General features: G+C 39.2%; 1 protein-coding gene across 1 annotated transcript in view; it reads right to left on the reverse strand.

The window, feature by feature from the left end:
• Positions 1-16797, reverse strand: part of LOC121517063 (ERC protein 2-like) — a 238706-nt gene that overhangs the window by 137503 nt on the left and 84406 nt on the right. The window contains exons 9-12 of the mRNA XM_041798572.1: positions 14791-14979; positions 8026-8067; positions 4227-4420; positions 3906-3920 (exon numbers count right to left, since the gene is read on the reverse strand). Of these exons, the coding sequence (XP_041654506.1) occupies positions 3906-3920; positions 4227-4420; positions 8026-8067; positions 14791-14979 (440 nt within the window). The remainder of the gene's footprint in view (positions 1-3905; positions 3921-4226; positions 4421-8025; positions 8068-14790; positions 14980-16797) is intronic.

The following is a 16797-nucleotide window of genomic DNA, read 5'->3' on the forward strand; positions in this document are numbered from 1 at the left end:
GCTACAATGGTGATGACGAGTGATTATCATAATGGTCGATGAAAAAAAAGATCATTTCCAAAGTTAATGGCATGACTTTATCTCACAATATTGGTGGGTATAGCCTTTCAAATGAGGTTGATATTTCCCTTTTTCATATTTTTAGAGGCTGTGACAGAGTACAGAGCAGAGAAGGAAACAGCAGGCAGAGAGGGGCAAGTCTTCAGCATTATTAAACAAAATCCTGAATCTTCCTTCAAGTATGTGCAGAGGTTTTGGTGTGTGTGTTTTTTTTTATTTTTTTTTTTTTACTTTTTTAGAGTGTAACTGCTTTGAAACAATCTGAAATGAACATATTTTCTCTGTGTATCAATACTGTTTTAGCAACAGGACACTAGTGCTCGCTCTTATTCGATTGCCCATCACTGCACACTCTTTCTCTCTCTCTCTCTCTCTCTCTCTCTCTCTCTCTCTCTGTCTCTTTGGTACAATTGAATGCAAAAAAAAGGTATTGTTTAAAACAGTGGTTGTCAACTGGTCTAGCCACGGAACCCACTATCAACTCAAGGAGATTTGTTACCCAAATTCTGGGTGATTTACGCCATAAAAAATAGTAGAGTGTGGACCTAAACAGTACAAAAAATGTGACAAAACAAAGAGACAGGACAAAAACATTTTTAAGAGTCTAATATACAATTTGCCGCACACATCTGCTACCCACTGAGAAGGGTGTTGCAACTTTTGGGTCCCGTCCTATCAGTTGAAGACCACTGGAAAAGTATCAAAGTTTCACAAATGTTACAACCTTATCAGGGCTAGTTCAAATGGTCATATTTCAAAGGACTATCAATTCTATAAAAACATTAATTATTTGATTTTATAAAATTACCTCGCAACCCCCGTATTGGTACAATCTGCTCTGATAGAAGATGGCAATGACTCTAAAAGCTTGACTTAAGTCAAATTATTAGCATGAGTACTCACAGCTGATATGGGATGCCTTTCCACAAACCCTGTTTTTGCTCTGATGCAAAAAATATTTTTGGAACTTTAATACAATTCTAGTAAAAATAAAATTGATATTTTATACCTGTTGAATACCTCAGAACCAAAAATACAACACCCAGAAATCAAACATTGGGTAATTTTGTTTGTTAATTACCAAAAAAGCAGCAAAAATCTAACCCTGCAAAGCAGATGGATTTACCAGACTCCATGTCTGTCATCAGGCATATCCATCTTAAAAAGCCCCAGTCCACAATGTTTATGCCAAACTGAACAGTATTTGGATCAATCTTTGAAAAGAAGGAGGCTGTACCTGTGGGCAGGGTAGATGTAGGTGCCTGTAGATGTAGCTGCAGTATAGCATCGGTTTTACTAGAACTGGACCATGTTTCTACGTGTAATAAAGAATAAAAACAACACAAAAAGCTTTTCATGATGGGAAAAAATGTTTTTGCTCTTTTGCCGACCTGCTTCAGCATGAGTTTGTGAGAGTTAACATTTCTTTATCAAAACAAGGGCAGTGAGCAATACAGAGAGCTTTTCATGACAAAGAAGATGTTCTTCTCCTGGTCTGCCTCAGCATGGGTGTGCGATCGTTATGGGTGGGATCTGCCGATGTATCCGATGGCTGCTGCCACAGTAGCTATTACTTCAGATGTAGCTGTAGGAAAGCAGCAGTTTAATCAGAACTGGACCTCATTTCTTATTAAAACAAGAGCATAGAGCCACACCAAATGCTTGTCTTGGCAGAGAAGATGTTTTTGCATGCTTCCCAACCAACCTTGGCATGAATTTCATTCACTGAAAAGCTCTGGTAGTAACAATCTATGGCAGCAGTAGCCTGTCAGCTCAAGAGTAGTGCATGTGTAAAACATCATTTTGTCTTGTCACTCTCATTTGCCCGTCATGTCTGTTGTTCCTCCAATCACCTTCCAAGATTTTTTTCAGAAGTCCTGCCCTTCCCAAACACTTTCTGTAGGAAGTTTCCTTGATGAATGTGAATTATCTCCATTGTGTGGAGATATGGCATGGTCCGTCTGGTGTGCCTTGCATACTATCTAAACTGTAAGGTTTTGTTGACAAAAAAATCTGAGCAACTTAGACAGTGCTCTCTCTTTCTGTTGGAGCTTTTGGTTGGAAAAAACAACTGACCTCCAGCTTTGTCTTTTCTGCTGTGGCACTTTTCCAGACTATGGATCATTAAGTCAGTGGAGCGTGCATCATAATAAAACAAATTCTATTCCAAAGTAAAGTATCAAAGATTTTGACAACCTTAGTCTCGGATCCTAAGTGGAGAAAAGAATAACACCAATAAACAAAACAGATTATAAAACTCCTACAATAACTTTCTTAATGCTATCACTGATGATCTACAACAAACCTGAGAATCTGAGATCTGTGCAATAAAATAGAAGAGTGATCATCTCCTGTCCTGGAAGGTATTTATTACAACGAACTGCTGGCTACATTTATCTTTTCCTGTGTCTGCTGCTTTGCCAAGTGGATGAGAAAGTGTCTACTTCCTCATCTGCTCTTCTCTCTCGGTTAATAGGCCATCTGACTGAGGTCCAACAGAAACACTGATTAAAAAGACATTCATCCTCTGCAGAGACACATCTTGCACAGTTATACGCAGGAGTCCAATCAGCACACAGAGAGAAACTCCACCACCCCTGGTTTTAAATCATGCCTGGGTGCAGATACAAAAATTCAGAGAAGTAAACTCTTTCAGTGTCTCATCCCAAACACTCCCTATCCCACTAATGGCTGTGCACATGTATGTACAGAAAACCGTACAGCATGGATCAACGCGCACTCTTGTGACAGCCGTGTGGGTAAAGGTATGACGCATGCACACATGTGGAAACAGAGAGTGGACTGTGTGAACAAACTCTGCGGGAGCTACTGTATCCCCATTATACTTGATGCTGGTGCGTTCCCACACAGCTTGAGTCAGCACTCAGGTTCCACCCCAGAGCTGAGAGTCTGTAAAACGGGTAATGAATGAGGCAGGAAACTATGTTGGATCCAGAACATGCAGCCTATCCAGATAGATTTTTAACCACTCAGAAACATAGCTGGCGTTAAAACACTGGTGAGGGCCAAGGTGTGTAGAGAAATTGTTCTTTCACACATGTTTTTCAGTTGTGGCTACTTTTGTGCTACTGCTGATCCACTAAAAGGAAAAAAACACTCAATATACATATATCTGACCTGCACTAGAGTGCGCCTTCTTCTAAACTACAAGAGATAATAAAACATGCCTCCTTGATACTTGACACTTTTTCTTGGATTCATACCCACAAACTTGATGTCAGCACACAAACACTCAACGCTCGTTGCTGGCACTGAACAACCTCTCCTTTGGGTGCACATCCACACTATGCCAATCCATAAATCAGATGATAATTGAGAAGCACTGTGCCAGTAATAAACAGAGTAGTATAAACAGCCAGTGTCTGGGCTGGATACACCACCTCCCACTGGTATGTTGTTGGCTGACTGCCTTGTAAGCCTAAAAACGCACACATGTACTCTCAAACACTCAATATATGTAATTACAGAAACAACTGCACTTGTTTGTTGATTGTACATGTATGAAAATGCAGTATGAGAAGAGAAAAGAGACGCAGCGATGAAACATGAGCCCAAGAGAGAAGCTATACGTCCCCAGTGACATGCATTAGGAACCTTATAAAGTCTCTCATTGTTAACTCTGTGACAGGAATGTGGACCAGGATTGTTTGCCGTAAATGCATAATGTGTACATTTACTGCCCCACTGAGATTGTCAAAAATGAACACCCCATTCCCAACTTTTATACCTGGGAAAGTTTCACCAACCAAACAGTGATGGCACAGTGTCAAAAGTGATGCCAGTATGAGGATGGATGTTTAGCAGACACACTGAGAAGTACTTACCCTGGTCTGCAGATACTGATGCAGAGAAAAACAGTAAAACAGTAAGCCATATGATTAAAATCATTATCATTTAAATCAACACCTGTATACAGATCAAAGTGTGTATTTCCATGGTCAGAGAAGAAGCATGACAGCGTGGAAGTGGTTTTAAGTGTTGTGAGGACACAATCTAGACAGTTTATGTCTTGTGGATTACTCTTTTCTAAATAGAGCACTAGGAATGGATGGAGATTTAACTTTGTACAAACATCTGGTCACATCAAAGGACACCTACATGGTGTCCTTTCATGGAGATTTAAGTTACATAATGTTGACACTCACCTCTCTAGATCAGCAATTTTCTTCTCCTTGCACGATTTGTCCAACTCAGCATCCCGCAGTGCTGCCATTAGCCTCTCCACCTCTGCTTTTGACTTCCCGGATTCCTCTCTGTTACGGGCAACCTCCTGCTCCAGCAGCCTCAGGCGATCTGTGATGTCTGGACACTTCCGTAATGCTTCCTCCATGTTTTGGGTCTGAAGGGCAGAACACAGAAGCAATGGATACAGTGAGCGCAAAAGATACTGCAAAAGTGATTTTAAAGATGACTTAAACGCACTTATGTGGAGCAGGTTAGGGAGAACTAGGCTTTTCTGGCCCTGTTCATATTGAAAAGCCTTGTCAGCATGAACTTTCAGTGTAAACTGTCACATTTGCAACTTCAACTTTAGTCCTTAAGTGTGGCCCACAATGAAGGATTTTAGTATCTTTACAGTTGTCTAAAATCAAGAGACCCCATAACGGTGACACATAATGATAGATTCAATAGTTTTACTCCTATAATAAATGTGGAGAGCAAGATATGACCAAAACAGCACACTGCATAAAAACAGATTCATATACAACTTGAAATCTCAGATAATCTCTGGCAGTCAAACTCCACTTTAGAGAAAACCAACCTGGCAGATGACGGGCAGGAAGAATGGAAAACATAGTTTCTGGAATATATATTTTTAATTAAAATTCATGTGGGGAAAAAATCTTAAAGTTTAGAGAGCTGCCACAGTGTGGTCAGCTGGCATGAAGACATCTTTTAAAGAGTTTTTAATAGTTAGAAATTTGAAAGAAAAATAGGATGAACTCAGCAGAGAATTGCAGTTTTTATTATTCTTATTCATCTTAAAGATGGTGCAGACAAGGGCTATGCACACAGAGAGAGCTGGGGGCGAGTAAAAACTGATTGTTTTGCTTCTGTCTTTGGCCAGCTTGCTTCCAAAATAGCTCTCATTTTTTCAGCATGACAGTAGACTGAGTCCATGCTCAGCTGTCCTCAGGGATATCCTCATACAACAGGATAATGGGGACATTAATACCAAATGTATATCATATTAATCATTTTTAAAATATTTAAGCCTACAATAAAATTTGGCAAGATAACCTTTAGAGCCAAGATAACCTTTAGTGGCTTTGACAGGTTTTGTCCAAAGAGGGGACTAACCCCCACTTTAGCTGTACTGTAAACAACTTGAATAGCAAATTATTTTTCTTTAAGTGCCTTTTATTTTGACAAGAACACCAAAAATGGGCAAGAATTTTGGAGGGAGAGTGAGGAATAAATGCAGGACTGTAACCTCTGTAGATAGGACACCTACTCAACCAACTGAACTAAACCCAGTTCAGTTAATAGAAAATTATTTTTTATTGTAACAAAGGTAACAGCAGTCTATATTTTAATAAATTCAGCAATATACAAGTTCAGTTCTTGTGATTTATTTCACTGAAAGCTTACAACTGTTCATGAGCTACATAACAAGGAAAACCATGAGCGAAAAGGTTTGCTATTGTCTTTTATGCCCTCTTTTTCTCTTGTTTATTGTAGTTTTTTGTTGCTTTATCCTGTTTTATTGCTATTATGTCTTTTTATTGCTGTTTTCTCTGTCTTTTTTCGTTCTCCTCTAATTGACATCTTTTTATATCTTCAGTCCTTGTGGTTCATGTTGCTTGGATTCTTAGGATGTTTGGTTTAATTACGGCTTCTTTTGTGTTTGGGTTCTTGTGCTTTGTTCCTCTGTAGGCTTCTGCTTGTATGTCAAGGACTTTTTAAACCTCCAGTTCTAAAGGTGAAAATAATGTTTGCTTTGTACATAGTAGCTTTGGCTTGGTTCATGAACTGTGCCATGACTATAAAGCCAATAATCAAGCGAGAGACTTTAAAGTAAAGCATGATAAGTGATGCATGACAGAGGTAAGGTAGTATTTTAAAATTGTGGCATACAGTCAAGTCAAACTTTTCTGAAACAGTCCATTTCAGAGTAACACAAGTCAATGAATAAATCTATGTTTGTTTAGTGCCAACTATTATCTAAAGAAACTTTATAAAAAGATCAGGTCTAGACCATACTCTCTGTTTAAATATTTGTAATGACCCAACATTATTTAGTTAGGGGTGCATTACTGATATACTGATATTATTAGTATAATATCAGTATGGGCAAATAATAGCTTTTAAGTTCATTATTGTTATCAGCAGCTATGACTTCTTTTTAGTATATAGGAGGTTTGGCTTTTAAATAACGAGACTAGGCTTAGGAGGATAAAACCATGTGGTCCACACCCACACCGAGTGTATATTAAAGGTGTGTATTCATGCACAATGGCTATAAGTTTCCAATAAGTTGCATCTTTAGTTCACAGCTACTGATTAAAGTGCAAGTGATTTTGCTAAGGCGTCTAAAACTGATTAGCTTAAAAGCTGAGCCACACAATAACTTGACATTTTTGGTGAAATTAACCAAAACAGCAGGCAAAGGAGAGGATGTCCAAGACGATAAATGTTCTTGGTGCCCATGCACATCAAAGACTTCAGAAAATATTCAACAACTTTAAAAAAATGTTCAAAGTGCTCAACAACTCAGTGCAGGAATGATAGCAGAAATGGTTTCCATTGATAAACAGACAGTTTGGCAAATTTTGCATAAAAAGTCATACATCATAAACTTGTGTGCCAAAGTTGTCCTAAAACTTCTGACTCCTGATCAAAAAGGAAAAAATGCAAGCAAATTTTTGGAGACATGCTGGAACAAATTTAAAGAAACACACATTGTTTAGGAGTGATTACATGCAATGAAACTTGGATCTTTCAATATGATCCTGAGACAAAACGGCACTAAGCGCACTGGAAAACTCCATTGTCACCAAGGATGAAGAAAGCACGTCAAAGCAAGTCTAACTTCAAGGCCATGTTGATTGTTTTCTTTGCCATTGAGGGCGAATTTTGGAGGACAGCATTCCAGCAGGGTCAACGACAAATACACACTATTACAAACAGGTTCTAGAAAAAGTCTAAAGACAGAGACCACAACTGTGGAAAAATGGTTTCATTCTTCATCAAGACAATACACCAGCTCACACTGTGCTCTCACTACAACAGTTTCTGGCCCAAAAACAAATCAGTGTTTGATGACCCTCCCTATTCATCTGATTAAGCACTGTGTGACCTTTTCCTAAAGCAAATGCTCAAAGTTAAGAAAAGAATGACAGAGGTTCTGAGACAACTGTCTGAAGAAGACCTACTGCACTGCTTTAGTCAGTGGAAGACCTGAATGGTGTGTGTTGCTGCAAAAGGATGGTATATTTAAAAATGTTTAAGTTCAATACAATTTCATCACAGTATTAGTCTTATTTTTTCATAGTCATACCTTGTATTGATCTCACACATTAGCAGAATTTACAAATGCCTCAGAGTGCTTAGTTTGTGGAGTTTAAAGCAGGACCAGTGGTATCTGCCAAAATGAGTGTGGAAAGTGCAAGTGAAGGCGACAGGAGGCCAGCTAATTCTGACAAAATGAAATGGACTAAGTAAACCTGAATCTGACAAATGACACCTGAGTCTGCTGAAGTGCAGCTGGGACAGAGTGCTGCTTAAACCGACTGAGTACTCTTAAGTATGACAGAGTGTAGCTGAAAATGACAAAGGACAGACAGAGCTGATGGATGTTGAGCTGAGCATGACGAAATACAGCTCAGACAGATTAAAGTTAAGCTTGGTATGGCAATGGAGAGTTGAAATGTCCTAAAATGACCTTGACACAAACACAGACACACATCGGCACAAATAAACAGGAAACATAACAGGACTCACTGTGGGGCTGACTGTTGGCAGCCCGTCTACTTTTGCTGGAACCTAGAAGGCAATACAAAAGACAGCAGATGGCCAGTTAGAAAGTATTTAAACAGGACATTTTAAGTTCTGAAAAAGAAGTTAGTTAATTGGGATCATCTTGAAATAGTTGATATAAAAGACAAAAACACTCTTAATATATGATTAGGGTCACAGTGTAGCTGAATCAGAACCAATCTGTACCCCACCACCCACTTTCATCCCTTCATCACCCCCCCCCATTCCTCTTCTGCCTGCATTTCTGTGGTTCCCTGCTATCAGTTGTCTCCCTGAGGCGTCCATCATGTCAAGTTTGGAGTTCAGTCATTATCATTATAAAATTACCCTCTCCCTCTGTTTGGCTGCGATTTTATGAGACCACCAAACATCTAAGATACTTTTTTGTAACCCTGAAAAAAATATATCACTGATGAATTCTTTGTTCTCTCAGAAAAATATCCCAAAGGAAGTTTGCAACCTAGAATTATCTCTCTTCACTTCTCTCTTTCTCTCAGTCTTTACTTCTTCTTGTGCAATGTGTTTGTGAAGATCGTTGAACTTGTTGAAACAGCTGAGGCCAGTCGTTTAAACATCATCAAGTCACACACGCACACACAGAGCAATTTATTGTCAGGTCGACATACGTAAGTCTGGGACTGTTCATGTAGCTCTACTAGAGTCTGTTATTAAGAAAAAAAGGAATGTTAACTATTACCACTACCCCATCTGAACAAATGCCTCTTTCTCATCAAACAAACCAGCAGATGAACCAAACGCACAAGTCTGGTCCTGCATATGGGTGATACAGCCATGGGCACAGCACAGTGAGCACAACTCCATAATTCAAAAGGTCATGCTTCCTACTTTTGATAGAGGCAAACTTTTTTTTACCAGCTTTACAGGAAAATATCTGTAAATTAAGATTTTATAAAATCATTTCAATACCAACTCTGAACCCGGAAAAAAAATGCCATTTTCAGATTTTAATCTGAAAGCTTCAAAAAAAAAAAAAAAAAAAAAAAAAAGCTGCTAACCTTGGTGTTTGTTTTATGATGTAACCTTTAGGAACATCAAATGATACAGGAACGGGGTGCCAGTAGCCTCATGCTGATCAGGGGTGGAAAGTAATTTATTGTATTTACTCAAATTACTGAAACTGAGTCATTTTATTGGGGGTACTTGTATTTTTTTGAGTATATTTTTTTAACAGTACTTTCAGTTCTACTTAAGCAAGTTTTAACCAGAGTAAATATACTTTGACTTGAGTACAATGCTCTTCTTTTTTTTTGCACTTGTTCACGGCTGCAATTTCAAATCGCACAGGATGTGTGGATGGAGTTCTCCATCATTCCCTTGGGCAGAGTGTCAAGTTGGGTTTTAGATTTTGTTTCTGGTGGATTTTTGTTTTGTTTGATGTGGGACATATTTGCACCATGAGTGAAGTTATCCACTAAGTTGGAGTTCACGGCTGTGACTTTAGGTGATCCTAAGGGATGCATGGTGCATATTCTTCATCAGTATTAATTATCTTGCTATTAGGTCCACTCTGTGCTTTGTTCTTGCCAGAGAAGAAGAACAAAGAGTTATTGCACCCAACTCAAACTCAACTCTGTTATGGTAAGGCCCTCAAAGTAGCATCACTCAGTCAGTCAGTCAGTCAGTCAGTCAGACAGGGACAGACCACTCTGTAGGGCTGACCCCAACGGTCAGCCAAAAGTAAAGGAATGCTATCATTAGCACAAGTTGAGCTAACATTAGCTGCAGCTTAGCTGAGGGCCATCAAGCCTGTGGTGTCATAAACAGTAATACTAATGCATTTTTATACAGTTTTACTCTAGTTGGTGATGCACTCTCTTTTAGTAACACACTGCTGCTGTTTGCTAATAATACCTAATATCCATAATCTTTTTTTTTTGTTATGAAAAAAATTAAAGCCATAATCCTTCCATAGTGGAAATGCAGCTTACAAGTTATGGTTTCTGACTGCTTGAAGAGATGATTTCCAAAGAAAGAAGATTATATATTTCATTGTTTATGCACGTCTGTATTGTGAGGGTCAGGCATAGTTGCTGAAGTCTGCTCTTTTCAGGCTGTATCTGACACATTTCCTCATCAGAACAGCACTATACACAAGGCTAAAACCTGTACTGTCATTATTTTACACTACAACTCTTTTGTTTAATGTCTAACCTACCTTAACTCTCTTTCTGCAATGCAGTGTTAAGTGACCTTAAAGGCCCTTTAACTCTTCTTAAGCATGCGTATACACATGCCTCTCCCAGGAGTGAAATGACATGAAAAATGGGAACACTTGACCATGAGCAAAATCACTGTTTACCTTATCCTTATCATCATTACCTCCACACCTAGTCTGACACACATTCATGCACTCAAAGTCAATCTCAGCTTGCCCAAGATGCATTAAGGCTAAGAGGACCTGAGTTTATGTTCATTTAAGTGGAAATACAACCAGGATGGAAGCTGAGAGGATGACTGGTCCAGTAGGAGTTTGTGAAATGATGACAGTAGAGAGAAGGCCAGTAAGGATATGATTACATACGGCATGTGGCATTGTTTCAATAAGCTTCTGCATTGTCACAAGATTTATTTCCATCCAGAGTTGCATTAATTTTTCCCCAAAATCTTGTATTGATGATGGGAGAGTCTGACCGTTGCGCAAAGCCTTCTCCAGCATATCCCAAAGATTCTCAATGGGGTTAAGGTCTTGACTCTGTGGTGGCCAATCCATGCATGAAAATTATGTCTCATGCTCTCTGAACCACTCTTTCACAATTTGAGCCTGATGAATCCTGGCATTGTCATCTTGGAATATGCCCGTGCCATTAGGGAAGACAAAATCCATTGATGGAATAACCTGGTCTTTCAGTATATTCAGGTAGTCAGCTGACCTCATTCTTTGGGCACATAATGTTGCTGAACCTAAACCTGACCAACTGCAGCAACCCCAGATCATAGCACCACCCCCACAGGCTTGTACAGTAGGCACTAGGCATGATGGGTACATCGCTTCACCTGCCTCTCTTCTTACCCTGATGTGCCCATCACTCTGGAACAGGGTAAATCTGGACTCATCAGACCACATGACCCTCTTCCATTCCTCCAGAGTCCAATCTTTATGCTCCCTAGCAAACTGAAGCCTTTTTTGCATGCCAATGATTTGACCCTTCTTAAACAGACTAACATCTTTTCCACGACCACAGGATGTGTCTTTCGACATAGTTGTTTAAGAAATGAGAAGCTACTCATTGCATCAGCTGGGGTTACATAACTTGTTGCCAGCTGAAAGATAATGGCCCATGCAGTAATTATCCAATAGGAGGCTTGTACCTATTTGCTTAGCTCAGTCCAGGTGGTGACTTTTTTTTTTGGCCAGGCATTGTATATTTTTCAACAATTCCTTAATCATTCTTTGCATTGTTTCCTGCGTTATTCGTTTGGTACAAAAAGTGCAAGTAATGAGATATGACATCTGCCTGGTTGTAGAAGACCAAACTCTCTTTAAATAGAGCTGAGACGTTGAGGTATGGCGCCTCCCTGCTGATTTAAGCCAACCCTCTCCAGAAAAGTCGCTGCCTTCTCTGAAGTTCTTTACTGTTTTACTCTTTGAAGAGCTTGTGTTTAGTTTCTAAAGTCTTTTAATAACCTCGGAATCAACAAATACTGTTTTATGGGAAAAGGATGAGGATGCTATGAAGTCAACAGAGCTCTGAGGTCAGGATAAAACGCTCCGCTAACAGCTTGACTGAGTCAGTAATACAAACATCTGCAAATACACAGATTGGCCACTGTTTGTACATGACCTGTTGGCAAACACAGACTCTAAATCTGTAAGAGAAGTAAGTGGCTGTCTGGCAGAGAGACTATTTCACCCTTATTTGCAGAAATTTTTGATCTACATTAAACTTGAACTCTTCTGATACAAGCATTTACATTAATAAAACATTTTAACTAAAATAAAGAAAAAGAAAGACATTAGGAACCCCTCTGGTACCCTCTAAACCCCTGGTTCTCAGCCGGTGTGTCAAGACTCAAAGTGGGTCACATCGCCATTTTCAGTGGGTTGCATGAGAAAAAATATGCGGGAAAAGTCTAAGATGTGCTTTCAATTTGGAGAATATGGCTTCATCTCTTTGTTCCATCACATTCTTTGCTCCATCTCAAGTCCAAACCAGCCAACTTTTCATAAAAACTCTGATTAGGATTGATAAAGCTCAGATATTTGTGAGATTAATCATGAGGAGGTGGTGATGGGTCCTGATCCTAATGCCCTGTACTGGAGAGGGCAAAAGCCACCTTGTTTTATTCTACTTTATTAAATAAAGGGCTTTGACATTTATCAAACAGTCTGAAGTGCCTGGACCTTGGCCATTTTTACCAATGATTTCTTGTCTTAAGTTTTCATCCCCCCTTACATCATCCCAAATACTTTTACATTATAATGTTTTAATATTTTATTGTTTTATGCCAGTCTTATGCGATGAATGCAAAATATTTTATGTTGTTTGTGTTTTTCAGTTATATGGGATTTTGTGTTTATAAATTTGTCCAAGGAGACGATAACTTGTACCTTATCTTTTCTCCTTGGATGAGTATTAAAATCTGGTACCAACACAGTACCAGTGCCAACACATCCGATACCTACTGGACCCAAACACAACAAAGGTTTCAATGCTTTATTTTGGTACCTTCCCACCTTGACATTTCCCCCTGCTATTCCAGATGAAACGCAATAAATACTTTATGGACTATTTGGGATTTATGTGCTCTTGCCTAGTTTGGTGGAGCACAGATATCTATTAATTGTTTTGCTGGCTGAAGCGATGTCTGTGCCCTGCTGAAGACACAGTTACCTACAGAAATTAATTCATTATCATAGGAAAAACATCTTTTCATTGCAAAAAAAGTAGATAGATCAGTAATAATATACATCTATATTTACGCATTAACACAATTTAAACAGAGTGAAATAAAAGGTATGGATGCATGTACTTCATAGATTTTTTGCCACTGCTTTTTTTTTTTTCAGGCACACATTCATGACCCAGTGAAAACTGCTCCGCGACTCACTGATGGGTCCTGACCCATCAGTTGAAAACCACTGTTCTAATTAATTTATGATACCTCAATAGCTTTTCTTCACTCAATGAAGAGTATTGAGTCAGACATCATTTAGGGACTGGCATTTAGATTTAAAAAGTATTGATTTAGTGATAGCATTAGCAAAAACCCAAACGATACGAACCCTGTTGCTATCTCACAGTAAAAAACTAATTTGTCAGATGCTTTCAAGCAAAACTACTTCCAATCTAAACTTCAGAACTCAGACTGGATTTGACGCTTAAAAAATTAATACAGCAACTGCTTTATATCACATTTATTCCACTCCTTGATCAATAATATTGATTTAAAGGGCCAAAGTCACCACAGTGGATTGCCATGTCATTTTTTTTATTTGTGATGGTTGTCACAAGTGGTTAACCCTCGGAAATGATTTTCAATAATTCTGTATTTAGACTGACAGTATCAGTATAAAATCAAGTACCTGACGGTGGTTCTGCCCGTGTCTGTGTCAGATTTGAATCTCAGACACCATATAGGTTTGCCTCTGGCCTACAAGCTCAAGATCTGTGACACTACACAGCACTAAAATACTGTAAAACACACTCATGAAGACAAGCTAACACTCACATAGCCTCATGAACAAAGACACATGCACGCATACTCACAAACACAGCCACACAAACATCATCTGTCTTTCTGAAGACTATGAAGTTTACATAACAGGCCTGATTGCTGCCGACTACACAAAATAGTCCAATTATGGCAACACTTCTGTCAGAGTGTGAATCTGTTTACTGCAAAGACTTATTGAGCCATTGTTGCTTTCATGTGGTGCCGTGTCAACATTCAACAAGATATCATTTCACAGGAATGATATGTGTCTGTGCTTTTTATGGATATAAAAGAAAATATTCTCATAAATTCTAGTAGGGCGAGAGTGTGTCCTGGCTTGTAAGCCTCGCAGAGAAAAAAAGAGAAGGAAAAGAGAGAGCGAGGCCTCTCACTTGGCACCCAAAAGAGATCGAGGGATCTTTTAAGTCCATAAATCACTCTCTCTTAATTCATCCCTTTATCCTGTGGGACAAAGTGCAGGCAGGCCCTTTGCTGTGGAGTTTTTTACACAGCTTTGGATGCTCACAGGGAGGTAAAAGAGTAGAATTACTATTACGGTAGATGTTAACAGTGTAAATACAGGGTATGAGCAACGTATTACACCACTGCAGAGTGGCAGTAAAAGTAATTTTTTGAAATTCTTTTTGTACGATAAAAAATAATTATAAAGTGTCATGTTGTTCGTTTGAAGTGTTGAACAGTAAAAGCTTTGAGAAAAATATGGCTTATTTGTTTTATAGTGTCTGTGAAATGTTTGGCCTCGTTTTAGAAGCTGGCACAAGAGTTGCTGCATGTGCAAAACTGTTATAATGTGGGTAACGATGAAATATTGATGACTGTGTGTCTGCAGTGACACACATATGCCAGACTAGCAATTTACAGCTGTTGTGTAATATTTTTGCATCAACATGCAAATTCTTCCAACAGTGAATTGGATAATTTCTCATATTTTGTAGATTGTCGACAAAAAAAAAAAAAAACACCAAATGAATGAAAATATTTATTCTACGCATCACTGATTTGTAAAGAAACATGCAAACAGTCCATACTGACCTCTCCATCAGGCCTCTGGTTTTGGATCGGGCTTGGGTTGACAAGCTGACTCTGGGAAATCTTCTGGGGTTGCAATGCTAAAAGTTTGTCCTTTAGTTCCTGATTCTCCTTCTTCATCTGTTCCATCTCCTCCAGCCGAACCCTGTCCTCCCGCTCCTTCTGTTCGCGCAAATTCTCAATCACTCGTTCCTGAAAGTGAAACGGAAAAAAAAAAAAAAAAACAAGAAAATGATTCAAAGAAAGCATTCAGAGAAAGATGAGAGAAGAAATAAGAGGTGAGGTAGCTACCATTTGTGTCAAAGATAGATCACATGAAAATAACCTAGAATTGATGTTTTTTTATTCCAAGGGCAAAAGACTGTCAGTCCTGTGTGATTACAAATCTTTCCGATCATTATTGAAAGTTTCTGAGCCTGTCTAACAGTGGATTGGCTCACCAGCATGCTTCACAAAGTGCAGCCAAAGACAAACTCATAAATGCCCGTCATAAATAATAGTCCAATAAATAATAGCCAGGACATGAGGAGATGGGAGCCAACTAGGACAGAGAGGAAGGAGAAGGGTTGAGACAGATTTATTGAGAACAGATTGGACAGCATTCGAGATCACTTCCTTACAGCTCCGCTTCGCCTTCTGATAAACCACACTGGAGTATTTACACGGTAATTTTCTCCATTCTCTGATCACGTCGGACAGTGGGAGGACCACGGCTTTGGGCATTGGCCTGAGACCAGCTCCACACCATGGGTGGTGGACTATGCGAGGTGTGTGTACTAAGTGTGTATTATGGTGTATATGTGTGTTAAGGTGTGGACTGAAGTGATTATCAAGGTGTTTACTCAGGTGTTTATTTAGGCAAAGAGCAAAACTCAGCAATGAGGCTTTACGATGTGGCATCACCGCATGATTGGCAGCTTTAAACCCACGGGTAATTGGACAAATACACCCAGTAACTAGAGCTGGCACAGTTACGAACTGCATACAGGGCTTTGGATGAGAGGGCGAGAGGAGGAGAAAGAGAGAGAGGGCAAGATACCACATGGCTAATAGGTCCTGGGTGTTTTCTCCACATGATGAAATATCTTTAGGATGTTTGGGGTTTAGGAAAAGAGACCAGGATGTGATAATAAAACCTGCTTCTATTAGATTTAAGTGTGGCGCAATAGAAAACACACAATATAACAGACATACACAACATACCAAAGAGCAGGGCTTGGTTTAGGCACAATTCCCTAGCCTGTTAATTAGAACCACAGCAGTGTGGCGAGCGACTGGCTCCAAGTTCAGGTTTGTGACAGGGTGTGTGATTAGCAACACACACACTCTCTCTTGTAAACACATTACACACACCCTGTATTGACCACGAAGTCGGAGGGACTCGCCAACATTCTCCTCATCACAGCTGAATTATATGTAGGCTGCATCAGAAGTGGTTTCTGGGTAAACAGATGGGCTGAGGCAGAAAAGAGGATTGAAAGTTTATTGTGCCATTATGCTCTTCATTTCAAAGTCTCTCGGCAACAGAAACAAAATTAGGTGATAAAAAAACACTGTTAGTGAAAACATTAATGCTCGGTCCTTTTGTTACTAACAGAATAAAACTCACATCTTGTCTTTTAACAGAGAGACTGGTGAATTAAAAAACAATTTTAACAGCTTTGTTTGGCTTAGCTGTTTGCAGCAAGCTTAACAAATGGCTGATTTGCAGCTTAGACAAGTAACATCCAATCCAAATCATCTGGTGTGCAGCAGGGGTTGTATGACCTTCTCTAGTTTTGCTTAATCAAATGATGACATTTAAGTGAGTGACTTAACTCACTGAGAAGGGAACAATCATTTCTGTTAATCATCAGAAGAAGGCTGTTCTTTACTTGGATTTCCCATTTTCAACAAAATCTAACCAGGCAGTCATTTGCTCTAAAATTGACAGTTCTGTAGCACACTTTTGTCTTATCTTGTTATTCTTAAGGTGGTTTCACAAAAGGGATCTGGGCACAGATTAGTGCA

The sequence above is a fragment of the Cheilinus undulatus genome, linkage group 11 (assembly GCF_018320785.1).
Source record: "Cheilinus undulatus linkage group 11, ASM1832078v1, whole genome shotgun sequence".
Lineage (NCBI taxonomy): Eukaryota > Metazoa > Chordata > Actinopteri > Labriformes > Labridae > Cheilinus > Cheilinus undulatus.